Raw genomic sequence first — 14,248 nt, 5'->3', positions numbered from 1 at the left:
ACTGCCTAACTGATCCCTGAGCTGACACGTTCCCTCTATATCAGACAAAACAATCGTTAACTTGTGACGGTGCATGAAGACTGCGCATCGCGCTCGCGGCGGCGCACATGTCCAAGCTGAAGGTGCAGGTGAACGGGGCGACGGGGGAGGGGTCCGCCGGAGGAGTGTTCGGCGACGACAACGCGATCGCGCGGCACGGCGAGCACGGCAGGTAGTGGAGCTTCGAGTTCCCGATCGACGGGCGGCTGCTCGTGCAAGGGGAGAACACAATCAGCGTCAGGTTAGCGAGGGCGTTTAGCGTGTTCGTGGGGGTCATGTACGATTACATCCGGTTGGAAGGGCCGTCTGCTTGGCATTCTGGCGTGACAAGTAGTGGTGGTGTAGGCAAAATATTGCCTCTCGGTTTGCTAAATTGTTGGCTTCTTGTGCTACCAACGTTGATTTACTTTCTGTTAGGCAAGTGATGAAGTCCAGACGAGCCCCTACCCCTGCGTCGCCAGCCCCTGGCGACACGGGGGTCGGTCTACCGTCGCCGGCCCTAGGCCTCCGCTCCTCTCTCCCCCCTCCTGCCGCTGCCTGAGGCCACGCCGGCGTAGCCTGGCCAGTGACGGCGGCGGCGGGCCCCTCCCCCTCGCGCGGTGGTGGCGATCTCATGTCGGCGGCGGTGGCTCATGGATCGGCGGTACACCGGCGGCAAGGAGCAGCGGTTGCTCGTCGGCGAGTGTGACAACAACGACAGTGCAGACGCGTTCTCCCCGCGGCTGAGGATCACCTGTGGCGGCGGCCCAGATCGAGGGCCTCGTCTGCGGGCCGGTAGATCTGGAGGGCGTCTACAGGCGGGCATGGTGGGCCTGACGGCGCCGGCTTAGGCACTGTGGTGGTGCCGTGGCCGGTCAGGCGGCGGCGGCCTGGATCCATCGTCCAGTCCCCAACAAAGATGGCGGCGATCCGTGCACGAGATGCTTGATGGAGGTCCTTCGAACAGATCCGGGTGAAAATTTGCTTTTGGCTTACTGCCAAAGCCGGCGGTGGCGCTGCTATTTTGCGACATTTCCTTCTTGAAGGCATCGCCGAGGAGAGTTTCAAGGTCACTGTCTGCTACCTCCGGGGGAAACCCTAGATCAGTTGATTGGAAGAAGGCGACGTTCTTATGTCGTTCCCCCTTTGGGGCGTCGTTCTTGGAGGTGTGCATGGGCTCGAGGGACCAGTAGACCGCATCTTTGGTGAAGCGGTGCTTCATCCTACACATTGATGGCGACGGATCTCGACGGCGTGGCGCAGTGCATATTCGGCGTCCGATGTGCGAGGATGGACTCGCGCAGGAGGATGATGTTGTCTGGCGTTGTGGTGGCGTCGATGGCAGAGAGACCTGGCACGGTAGATGCAACAATACATCGCTGAAGATGGATTGGTGGCAGGTGGCTACGGCGGCTTCATACCCGGCAGGCGTCCTGGTTGAGGAGTGCGCCAGACTGGTGGGTGCCCCATACCCGGCAGGGCGGCAGGCGTCCTGGTTCGGACCTCAGGTCGTAGATGTTAGGTTTGGCTACGAGGTCTATTTGGTATTAGGCCCAGACTATCAGCATCCCTACATCAACTGGATAGGAGTAGCGACGGATGTTGCCTAGACGGTGACTTTAGTCTTACTATTGTATGACTTTGTAAGGTCTTATGTGAATAATTAATAAGTGGCTGCATGCATCGTCCAGATGCAGAGGCCGGGGGTCCTCCTCCATTTCTAAAAAAAGTCCAAGTCCATGGATCTTTACTCTTTCTCCCCCCGTTTTTTGGTCCTCCAATAATACTAGAAGAAAAAGGAACGCCTTGCCCGACCGATCTGAGATAGTTTTCCGCTGCGATGAACACGAGTCATTTGATCGATCCCTAACTTGTCCCTCCTCCCTCGCATACCACCGAGAAAACAATTGGGAGCTCGCCTTGCCCTACGCTTGCGTCCTACAACTCCCCCGCCTCCCACCCTGCTCGCACAAGGAAACCATGATCCTTCCGGCATTGTTCCACCCCCTGACTAGCCTGCAACATCAGCATTGAGCTTTGCAACAGCGTTGGTGTCTCTTACAGCTCTACGCGCCACACTCCCAGCACCACACCCCTCTCGCAGCAGTGCCGACCATGGTCGCAACATCTTGCCTCACTGCTTGCAGCAGTAGGCGTCCTGCCGCCCTCATACAATGTCTTTGCAATACCTCGTCCCGCCCATTGTAGCATGGACGTGTGGAGCGCAAGCCATTGGATTTTTTGGTCCAAAAGGACCACCTGACGAGTGCAATTGACATAAAAGACCGCCTTTGAATCAAAATGACACAAAAGACCAGCTTGGCCGTGGCGGCAAGCGCGCTAGCTAACATGTGGCACTAGCCACCATAGCCAACAACGCCAGGGTCTACCGCCACGACCCACGGCGACAGTATGTGCATCACAGGAAATCAGAGGAGCGAACAGAACAGAGGGGCACTGGAAGGCCCTGCCGCCATGCCCTGTGGGTTGTCCGTTGGTTCTGCGTACGCATGCATGGTAGGTTCTGTGCATGCATAACAAGCACACGCAAGTACAGTGTACACACACATGGTTGATTCAGCGCATGCATGGCTGGCCAAGAAGAAGGCAAAGAGAATGAGTTTTTTTTTAAGACAAGGCAAAGCAAATGAGTGGTTGCGGTGGAGGATAAAGGTAAGTACGGGTTGGGCAAGTATTATATCGGGCGGTGGACGGTATGATTTGGTGGGCCCAACTCGCGTGCTCTGATTATTCAAAGCTTCTTACTTTGGGGTGCCATGTCCATGTGTGACTATTAGCCCCCTCCCCTCAAAACTTTATTTGTAGGTAATTGTTCGTGTATTACAACGTAAGAAAAAATTCACAATGTGCCCAATAAGCATGCCACAAGACCCCATAGGTCTACACCCTGTATTTCAACATGGCGGGGAAACAATATTTCATAAACAGTGAATATGCAATATTATGAAGGCATTGGTTCTCAATTCAAGTTGCATGCCATGGAGCCTATAGTCTAAACGATTAATAGTTCAATAGTGTCAAAAAATAGTTACAAAGCCGGGAAGACCACACACTAAAATACCAATTTTAATAGACCGTGAGAAGTTTGGGGGGAACGAATAGTAGTTTGGTTAGGATCAGAGCCCGATGAAATATTAGACCTCATCCTATGGGTTTGTAACGTGACTATTATTTAATCAATACATTCCCTTTACCCCGCAAAAAAAACAAGACTGTGAGAAGTAACTAGCACATTTTCTATCACCAAGATAATTAAAAGCACATTCGCAGACTCCTAAACATCAACGACATCACAAGACCAATCTGATGAAAAAAGAATAGCTCTGTGGGTTGTCCGTTGGTTCTGCGTACGCATGCATGGTAGGTTCTGTGCATGCATAACAAGCACACGCAAGTACAGTGTACACACACATGGTTGATTCAGCGCATGCATGGCTGGCCAAGAAGAAGGCAAAGAGAATGAGTTTTTTTTTAAGACAAGGCAAAGCAAATGAGTGGTTGCGGTGGAGGATAAAGGTAAGTACGGGTTGGGCAAGTATTATATCGGGCGGTGGACGGTATGATTTGGTGGGCCCAACTCGCGTGCTCTGATTATTCAAAGCTTCTTACTTTGGGGTGCCATGTCCATGTGTGACTATTAGCCCCCTCCCCTCAAAACTTTATTTGTAGGTAATTGTTCGTGTATTACAACGTAAGAAAAAATTCACAATGTGCCCAATAAGCATGCCACAAGACCCCATAGGTCTACACCCTGTATTTCAACATGGCGGGGAAACAATATTTCATAAACAGTGAATATGCAATATTATGAAGGCATTGGTTCTCAATTCAAGTTGCATGCCATGGAGCCTATAGTCTAAACGATTAATAGTTCAATAGTGTCAAAAAATAGTTACAAAGCCGGGAAGACCACACACTAAAATACCAATTTTAATAGACCGTGAGAAGTTTGGGGGGAACGAATAGTAGTTTGGTTAGGATCAGAGCCCGATGAAATATTAGACCTCATCCTATGGGTTTGTAACGTGACTATTATTTAATCAATACATTCCCTTTACCCCGCAAAAAAAACAAGACTGTGAGAAGTAACTAGCACATTTTCTATCACCAAGATAATTAAAAGCACATTCGCAGACTCCTAAACATCAACGACATCACAAGACCAATCTGATGAAAAAAGAATAGCTCTGTGGGTTGTCCGTTGGTTCTGCGTACGCATGCATGGTAGGTTCTGTGCATGCATAACAAGCACACGCAAGTACAGTGTACACACACATGGTTGATTCAGCGCATGCATGGCTGGCCAAGAAGAAGGCAAAGAGAATGAGTTTTTTTTTAAGACAAGGCAAAGCAAATGAGTGGTTGCGGTGGAGGATAAAGGTAAGTACGGGTTGGGCAAGTATTATATCGGGCGGTGGACGGTATGATTTGGTGGGCCCAACTCGCGTGCTCTGATTATTCAAAGCTTCTTACTTTGGGGTGCCATGTCCATGTGTGACTATTAGCCCCCTCCCCTCAAAACTTTATTTGTAGGTAATTGTTCGTGTATTACAACGTAAGAAAAAATTCACAATGTGCCCAATAAGCATGCCACAAGACCCCATAGGTCTACACCCTGTATTTCAACATGGCGGGGAAACAATATTTCATAAACAGTGAATATGCAATATTATGAAGGCATTGGTTCTCAATTCAAGTTGCATGCCATGGAGCCTATAGTCTAAACGATTAATAGTTCAATAGTGTCAAAAAATAGTTACAAAGCCGGGAAGACCACACACTAAAATACCAATTTTAATAGACCGTGAGAAGTTTGGGGGGAACGAATAGTAGTTTGGTTAGGATCAGAGCCCGATGAAATATTAGACCTCATCCTATGGGTTTGTAACGTGACTATTATTTAATCAATACATTCCCTTTACCCCGCAAAAAAAAACAAGACTGTGAGAAGTAACTAGCACATTTTCTATCACCAAGATAATTAAAAGCACATTCGCAGACTCCTAAACATCAACGACATCACAAGACCAATCTGATGAAAAAAGAATAGCTCTGTGGGTTGTCCGTTGGTTCTGCGTACGCATGCATGGTAGGTTCTGTGCATGCATAACAAGCACACGCAAGTACAGTGTACACACACATGGTTGATTCAGCGCATGCATGGCTGGCCAAGAAGAAGGCAAAGAGAATGAGTTTTTTTTTAAGACAAGGCAAAGCAAATGAGTGGTTGCGGTGGAGGATAAAGGTAAGTACGGGTTGGGCAAGTATTATATCGGGCGGTGGACGGTATGATTTGGTGGGCCCAACTCGCGTGCTCTGATTATTCAAAGCTTCTTACTTTGGGGTGCCATGTCCATGTGTGACTATTAGCCCCCTCCCCTCAAAACTTTATTTGTAGGTAATTGTTCGTGTATTACAACGTAAGAAAAAATTCACAATGTGCCCAATAAGCATGCCACAAGACCCCATAGGTCTACACCCTGTATTTCAACATGGCGGGGAAACAATATTTCATAAACAGTGAATATGCAATATTATGAAGGCATTGGTTCTCAATTCAAGTTGCATGCCATGGAGCCTATAGTCTAAACGATTAATAGTTCAATAGTGTCAAAAAATAGTTACAAAGCCGGGAAGACCACACACTAAAATACCAATTTTAATAGACCGTGAGAAGTTTGGGGGGAACGAATAGTAGTTTGGTTAGGATCAGAGCCCGATGAAATATTAGACCTCATCCTATGGGTTTGTAACGTGACTATTATTTAATCAATACATTCCCTTTACCCCGCAAAAAAAAACAAGACTGTGAGAAGTAACTAGCACATTTTCTATCACCAAGATAATTAAAAGCACATTCGCAGACTCCTAAACATCAACGACATCACAAGACCAATCTGATGAAAAAAGAATAGCTCTATAGGAAAGAGAACGACTCCGCTGGGGATCGAACCCAGAATCTCTGGTTTCGTAGACCAGCGCCTTATCCATTGGGCCACGGAGTCCTAATGAATGCAGTAAAATGTTAAACTTACTCCATTAGACACAAGTGACTGAGTCACCATGCGGATTAGTGGGGGCATCTGTGTGATCACTTGGCCATCAGACTTGATATTACAGCGAACCAACTGTAACCTCACAATGCAGCTGCTCCTGTTGGTACACGGCTGATGCCATGGCCGCGACAAGGCCACGTCAAGATGGATCTGACCAGGCATATACTACAACCAAACGTTTCACTTCACAGTAGTAACAAACAGAACGATTGTTTCAGCTCTTCTCCGATTTCACATCTTTATCTGTGAAATATCATCTACCGATAATCATCTTGAATTTTCACATGGCATTCTTCATATTTATGTATGACATGGTCAAGAAAGAATCCTGTCAATTCCTCTTAAATTGCTCGTATGCTATCATGTGCTAGGAGTTCATCCCGCATCTGCCACATCTAAATTTAAATAAAGGGGTCAACAGAGTGTGTGTGTGTGTGTGTGTGTGTGTGTGTGAATGAAACTCAACACAATTGATGGTAATTAACTAAAATTATGAATATTGTTTACGTTTTTCATATTGTTTGTCAGAGTAGCCCCGCTCAGAGGTCGCATGGCGTATGAACACTGGTGGAAAACGAGCCATTTATCCCGGTTCCAGAGGCCCTTTAGCCACGGTTCTGAAACCGGGACTGAAGGGTCGGGACTAAAGCCCAAACCCTTTAGTCCCAGTTCACTTACGAACCGGGACAGAAGGGGCTGCATGTGGCCGCTGCGGAGCGCCCAGGCAGGAGGACCTTTAGTCCCGGTTGGTAATACTAACCGGGACCAAAAGGCCTCCACACACCAGCAGCTGGCAGGAGCCGGGGTTTTTTTTTGAAAGGGGGGGGGGTTAGGGGGTTTTCGAGGGTTAATTTAGGGGTTTGATCATATTGTGTTAGCTAGCTAATAGAGAGAAGTGACCTCTCTATTGGGGAACGTAGTAATTTCAAAAAAAATTCTACGCACACGCAAGATCATGGTGATGCATAACAACGAGCGGAGAGAGTGAGTTTATGTACCCTCGTATACCGAAAGAGGAAGCGTTAGCACAAGGCGGTTGATGTAGTCGTACGTCTTCATGATCCGACCGATCCAAGTACCGAACATACAACACCTCCGAGTTCAGCACACGTTCAGCTCGATGACGTCTCGCGAACTCCGATCCAGTAGAGCTTCACGGGAGAGTTTTGTCAGCATGACGACGTGATGACGGTGATGATGTTGCTACCGACGCAGGGATTCACCTAAGCACCGCTACGATATGATCGAGGTGGAATATGGTGGAGGGGGGCACCACACACGGCTGGGAGAGATCAACAGATCAACTTGTGCCTAGAGGTGCCCCCTTGCCCCCGTATATAAAGGAGTGGAGGAGGGGGAGGGCCGGCCCTCCTATGGCGCGTCCTGGAGGAGTCCTACTCCCACCGGGAGTAGGATTCCCCCCTTCAAAGTAGTAGGAGTAGGAGTCAAGGAAAGGGAAAAGAGAAGAGAAGGAAGTAGGGGGCGCAACCCCTCCCCCTAGTCCAATTCGGACTAGGCCTTAGGGGGGCGCGCAGCCTCCCCCCTCTCTTTCCCCTAAAGCCCAATAAGGCCCATATACTCCCCGGCGAATTTCCGTAACTCTCCGGTACTCTGAAAAATAACCGAATCACTCGGAACCTTTCCGATGTCCGAATATAGTCGTCCAATATATCGATCTTTACGTCTCAACCATTTCGAGACTCCTCGTCATGTACCTGATCTCATCTAGGACTCCGAACTAGCTTTGGTACATCAAAACACATAACTCATAATGTAAATCATCACCGAACGTTAAGCGTGCGGACCCTATGGGTTCGAGAACTATGTAGATATGACCGAGACACGTCTCCGGTTAATAACCAATAGCAGAACCTGGATGCTCATATTGGCTCCCACATATTCTACAAAGATCTTTATCGGTCAAACCGCATAACAACATGCGTTTGTTCCCTTTGTCATCGGTATGTTACTTGCCCGAGATTCGATCGTCGGTATCTCAATACCTAGTTCAATCTCGTTACCGGCAAGTCTCTTTACTCGTTATGTAATGCATCATCCCGCAACTAACTCATTAGTCACATTGCTTGCAAGGCTTATAGTGATGTGCATTACCGAGAGGGCCCAAAGATACCTCTCCGACAATCAGAGTGACAAATCCTAATGTCGAAATACGCCAACTCAACAAGTACCTTCGGAGACACCTGTAGAGCATCTTTATAATCACCCAGTTACGTTGTGACGTTTGGTAGCACATAAAGTGTTCCTCCGATAAACGGGAGTTGCATAATCTCATAATCATAGAAACATGTATAAGTCATGAAGAAAGCAGTAGCAACATACTAAACGATCAAGTGCTAAGCTAACGGAATGGGTCAAGTCAATCACATCATTCTCTAATGATGTGATTCCGTTAATCAAATGACAACTCATGTCTATGGCTAGGAAACTTAACCATCTTTGATTCAACGAGCTAGTCAAGTAGAGGCATACTAGTGGCACCCTGTTTGTCTATGTATTCATACATGTACTAAGTTTTCGGTTAGTACAATTCTAGCATGAATAATAAACATTTATCATGGAATAAGGAAGTAAATAATAACTTTATTATTGCCTCTAGGGCATATTTCCTTCAGCCTCACACTTGCACTAGAGTCAATAATCTAGTTCACATCATCATGTGATTTAACACCAATATTCACATTTGTATGTGATTAACACCCATAGTTCACATCGTCATGTGACCAACACCCAAAAGGTTTACTAGAGTCAATAATCTAGTTCACATCGCTATGTTATTAACACCCAAAGAGTACTAAGGTATGATCATGTTTTGCTCGTGAGAGAAGTTTAGTCAACGGGTCTGTCACATTCAAAGCCGTATGTATTTTGTAAATATTCTATGTCTACAATGCTCTGCACGGAGCTACTCTAGCTAATTGCTCCCACTTCCAATATGTATCCAGATTGAGACTTAGAGTCATCTGGATTGGTGCAAAAGCTTGCACTGATGTAACTCTTTACGACGGGCTCTTTTATCACCTCTATAATCAAGAAATATTCCCTTAGTCCTTACTAAGGATATTCTTGACCGATGTCGAGTGATCTACTCTTAGATCAAAAATTATACTCACTTGCCAAACTCAGAGCATGGTATACAATAGGTCTGGTACACAGCATAACATACTTTATAGAACCTATGACTGAGCCATAGGGAATGACTTTTTCATTCTCTTTCTATTTTCTGCCATGGTCGGGTTTTGAGTCTTACTCAACTTCACACCTTACAACACAGATAAGAACTCCTTCTTTGACTGTTCCATTTTGAACTACTTCAAAATCTTATTAAGGTGTGTACTCATTGAAAAATCTTATCAAGCGTCTTGATCTATCTCTATAGATCTTGATACTCAATATGTAAGCAACTTCACCGAGGTCTTTCTTTGAAAAACTCTAATTCAAGTATTCTTTTATGCTATCCAGAATTTCTATATCATTTCCAATCAACAATATGTCATCTACATATAGTATTAGAAATGCTACAAAGCTCCCATCTCAGATTTGTTTTCTATGGCTTGCCGATCATCGGGCAAGTCCATCAAAGTCCACACTTTGTTCTCATACATGGATCCCATCTCAGATTTCATGGCCTTCAAGCCATTTCGCGGAATCTGGGCTCATCATCGCTTCCTCATAGTTTGTAGGTTCATCATGGTCTAGTAACATGACTTCCAAAACAGGATTACCGTACTACACTGGTGCGGACCGTACTCTGGAAGACCTACGAGTTTCTGTAGTAACTTGATCTGAAGTTTGATGATCATCCGGCGCCGTCCGCCTCGTCAAGCCGCAGATGCTGGCCAACAAGCTGCAGGCCAAGGCCTCCGTGGAAGAAGGTTTCAAGGAGATCATCGACGGGATGTCCTTCTCGCCCCGGGAGATGCAGGCCCTGGACGAGAGCGTCGCCATGCTCAAGAAGAGGCTCCACACACCCTACGCGGTCGCTTACCCGGAGTCCATGGTGAGCCAGTCCCCGCTTCCCCCCTTTTTGTTGCTGCTAATTCTGTATTGATAGCTGAGCACTGTTATATATACTCCTTTGTTCTTAACCTAAGTCAAGTGCTAAATTTTTTGTATGTGCACACGGTCATATCTGTTCTGATGTTGAAATTTGAAAGGGACCCAAGATTTGTTTCGAACCTGTAATTGTCACGTCACTGAAATTTCATTGGCATGTGGGAGAATAGCATGTGTCTTGAACTACTTCGTTCGATCTACTTTAGCACTGCTGAGAAATCACTTCTGGATTGAGAGAGCATGTTCTTTTTCCACATAAGTCTAAATGTTAGAAAAAAAAAACAGTCGCCCTTTCATATCTGACTACTGTCCTTTGTTGCGCAAGGTGATAGAGCAACATCTTAATAAGCATGTAAATGGAGAGTTGTGTTGTGTTGTAGAATCTGCTAGTGAGGTGGTTCTGATATTCTTTGGTCGGCTCATGCTTTGAGCATCAGCAGCGGCAACTCTTGCAAAGCTATCATCCAAACAGCATAAAGGTTACATTTTCATGGTGCTATCTTGTGCTTCCAGCAGTAGTAGGTTTCAGGCAGCAGGGTGGAAATTTTGAGCTGGTCTTTGATTAGCTATTTCATTTACCTCAAATCCAAGGTCATTCAGTTCCCCTTTTATCATATTTTTATTGGTACTTCTTTATTATATTATCTGTAACTAGCAAAAAAAAAATTGCGGCTACAATTTGCTTGCTTGCCAAGAGTACCTGGTATCAGATTACAAGTATGTGGTAGCATCCGTATCCAGTGTAGCTACGCTATCATTTATCCACTGCAATTATTGATTATCGTATGTAATGATGCGCTCTTGCGGATACGGGACCTCCGTCTTGGTTGTTTTGCATTGGTTATGTGTTTCTTTCTTCACTTCCCCCAAATTGTCACTTGTTTGTAGACTAGTCCATCATGGCTTCACTTTTGACTTAACTTGCAATATTGTGCTATGGAGAGCTCCTTTCTAGAGGTGCTCGTATGTTGCTTCTTCTCAAGGAATTCTGTTCAGTTTTTTTGTTCTGGTTCTTGTTTCTTCCCTTCTACAATTCCTTAGGGAAACGAATTTGGTTGGCTCTTCCACGTGAACTTTTAGATGATAGATGTACACTATCTCTTGTTTTGTTATTGACTTAAGTCAAGTGCTAATTTTTGCATGTGCACACTGTTATATCTCTTCTTATGATGAAATTTAATGGGACTCAAAAATAGCAATTTGTTTCGAACCTGTAATTGCCGCTTCGCTGAAATTTCATTGGCATGTGGGAGGGTGACATCTATCTTGAGTCTTTTCCTTTTTAAAACTACACTATCCAGTTTGCTTCTTTGTTCTGCATTCCCATGTTAGCACTGCTGAGAAATCACTTCTGGATTAAGATTTAAGAGATAATGTTCTTTTTCCAAATGTCTACAATGTTAGAGAACAATTGCCACCCTTTCATATCTGACTGCCGTGCTATCAATACTGAGGCCTGTCGTGACTACCGTGTTACCGATGCTTTGCGCATGTCATGACTTCTCTTACAGCTCAAAGTTATTTTTTGTTGTTGTGCAAGATGATAGAGCAATATCTTCATAAGCATGCATGTAAATAGAGAGGTTGCTGTGTTGTAGAATCTGCCCATGAAGCGCCTCTAATACACTGGCAGCCCCCGCGTCGCCTAGCTCTGGCGACACGGGGGTAGAAACCCTAGCGCCGCCACAGTCCCCGCCCCCTCCCCCACCTGTCTCACCGCCGCCAGAGGGCGCCCGCCGGCGAAGCCCGGGCCGGCCCCGAGGAAGGCGGCGGCGGGGCGCTATCCCTGGCCAGTCTGGCGCGTCGAGAGGGGAGATCCGTCGGAGCCGTCTGGAGTTTGGGATCTGTGCGCCTGGCTGCGTGCTCGTCCAACGCCTGGTGCGCGCGCCCTTGGCTGTGCGTCGATGGGGCTGGGCGCGGCCACGGCTGCGGGGATGCCCCGGGATGGTGGCGGCGGGGACCGCTCCCTTTCGGTGGTGTCCGGATATGAGGCGGCCGCCTCGCGGGTGCGGACGGCGCTCCCCGGGTGGCGGGGAGTGTTCGTCGATGAGGTAGGCCAGTTCCCCTCGGCTGCGGGGGCAGCGAGGTCCCGGTGGGCGCATGTCTTGGCGCATGGAGGCCCCGGGCTCCCCGCGTCAGATCGGAGGCGATCCTGGTCCGCTTGTGATGCATGACCTCCGGCCGGCCTGGATCTCCGGCGTACTAGCGCCTGCGGATGTGGTGCCTGGCTCGGAGGTGGCGGCAGGGTGCTTGGCCGGGGGAAACCCTTGGCCGCCGGTGGCGGTCACGGTGTCGATGGCGTCCCGGACGCCATTCCCTCCTTGGTGGCGGCGCCGAGGCTAAACATCCCTTGCCTCCCCCCTTCCCCTGCGCCCGGGTGAAAACCCTAGCCCCGGTGGCTAAGCGGCGGCGGCGCCACAGCGTTGTCACCTTCTTGAAGGCGCCGACTTGGGCATGGGGATGCTGGGTGTGTATTGCGAGCTTGTCTGGTTCCGTGTGGCGGCCCTTCCGGCCGTGTCTCCGATGGGGACCTCGCCCTTCCTCACCCTGTACATGCCGTGGTGGAGCGGTACTTCATCTCACTCATTGATGGCGGCGAAGATCGGCGGCATGGTGTTGTGGAGGCTCGCTGCCCGATGCGCGGAGATGGACTCGCGCAGGAGGAGGTTGCTGTCTGGCGTCATGGTGACGTCGATGGCAGAGTGGCCAGACAAGGTAGAAACCTCAATATGATCTGAAGACGGACCTGCGGAAGATGGTGGCGACGACACACGAGTGCGTCTGACCGGATTGTGCCCCAAACCCGGCATGTGGCTCGACTGGGGCTTCCGAATATGTTTCAGTTTCCAGCTTTTTGATGTTAGGCTTAGGTGAGTGGTTTGGATAGTGGCCCAGCTAGCACCCCTTCATCATTTTAGATAGGAGCAGTGGCATGTGTTGCCAAAATGATGGATTCAGGCTTATTGTTGTAATACTTTGTAAGGTTCTCGAGAATAATCAATAAAGTGGCCGTATGCATCTCCCAGATGCAGACGCCGGGGGTCATCCTCCTTTAAAAAAAAATAGTGGTTCTGACATTAGTTGGTTGGCTCACGCTTTGAGCATCAGCAGCGGCAACTCTTGCAAAGCTATCGCCAAAACAGCATAAATATTACATTTCCATGGTCATGGTGCTATCTTTTGCTTCCAGTAGTAGTATGTTTCTGGCAGCAGCTTGAGAATGTTGATCTTTAGTAGGATTACAAGATTTCGTTACATCAATTCCTGACATCCAAACAACCAGTTGGAGATTGGGTGGAGGGAAAGGTTTCACCAAATCCCTTTCCCATCTCCAATCCTCTTGGGGATGGAAAACCGCTACCGCGAAATGAGTCCTTTGTTTCCTTTTCTTTTCCATCTCATTGGTGCTAATTAATTGATGGCATTCTCTGGTCTTGCACAGGAGGAAGAAGCAATAATCTCTGAGGTGCAGTCTCAACGGGTGTCGTGGGCTATGGGTCTCATGGGGCTGGAGGTTAAGAAGAAGGTGCTGGAAGCGCAGGCACCGAAGGCACCGGAGACGTTCCATGGCCTGCTTGCCGATGCGCTGGAGACGCCTTCATTCAAGGGCGCTGGGAGCACAGACTACAAGTTCATCACCCATTCTTGGCAGCTCGAGCTAGATGACATGGAGTAAAACCATTGAGTTACTAGGAGTACTAGCTAGCTACTATATGCTTTGCTCCAATTTCTGGTAGACTCTGCTGCCATTTTTGCGGCCAAACCATCTATCTATCTTGGGCCAGGAGTTAGTTGGATATGTAGGTTGGGTAATGACTAATGAGAATACGTTTCCCGTCTATTTGGTCACCATTTGCAGAAAGAACGGTGTAGTTAACCGACGTCGACGTCGTGAGAACCTTGAATGGATGATGCTTTGGATGGAACCTTCCTGGCTTCTATGTATGCCTACTCCTAAACGCGGAGTCTGCATTTTTCTAGATTTAATGCTTTTTGGTGATGTGCGTGCAAGGAGATATTCCCGTCAACTATGAAGATGTCTCTACGATTCAATCAATGTATCGACCCACTCTCTCAGA

At 47.7% G+C, this 14,248-nt stretch overlaps 1 protein-coding gene and 1 non-coding gene across 2 annotated transcripts; one reads left to right on the top strand and one right to left on the bottom strand.

The window, feature by feature from the left end:
• Positions 1 to 5,971: 5,971 nt before the first annotated feature.
• On the bottom strand, positions 5,972 to 6,044 carry TRNAR-ACG (transfer RNA arginine (anticodon ACG)). The gene has a single exon. It is a non-coding gene; the product is annotated as a tRNA-Arg (tRNA).
• Positions 6,045 to 9,915: 3,871 nt separating this feature from the next.
• LOC123138810 (uncharacterized) lies at positions 9,916 to 14,008 on the top strand (the record flags this gene model as incomplete). Its single annotated transcript, XM_044558679.1, has 2 exons — positions 9,916 to 10,113; positions 13,612 to 14,008. Coding segments are annotated over 2 exons (432 nt in total), but the record flags the coding sequence as incomplete, so codon positions are not given.
• Positions 14,009 to 14,248: the final 240 nt, after the last annotated feature.

The sequence above is a fragment of the Triticum aestivum genome, chromosome 6B (assembly GCF_018294505.1).
Source record: "Triticum aestivum cultivar Chinese Spring chromosome 6B, IWGSC CS RefSeq v2.1, whole genome shotgun sequence".
Lineage (NCBI taxonomy): Eukaryota > Viridiplantae > Streptophyta > Magnoliopsida > Poales > Poaceae > Triticum > Triticum aestivum.
Note: the sequence above shows the minus strand (reverse complement) of the source record. Positions and strands in the feature narration are given on the sequence as shown.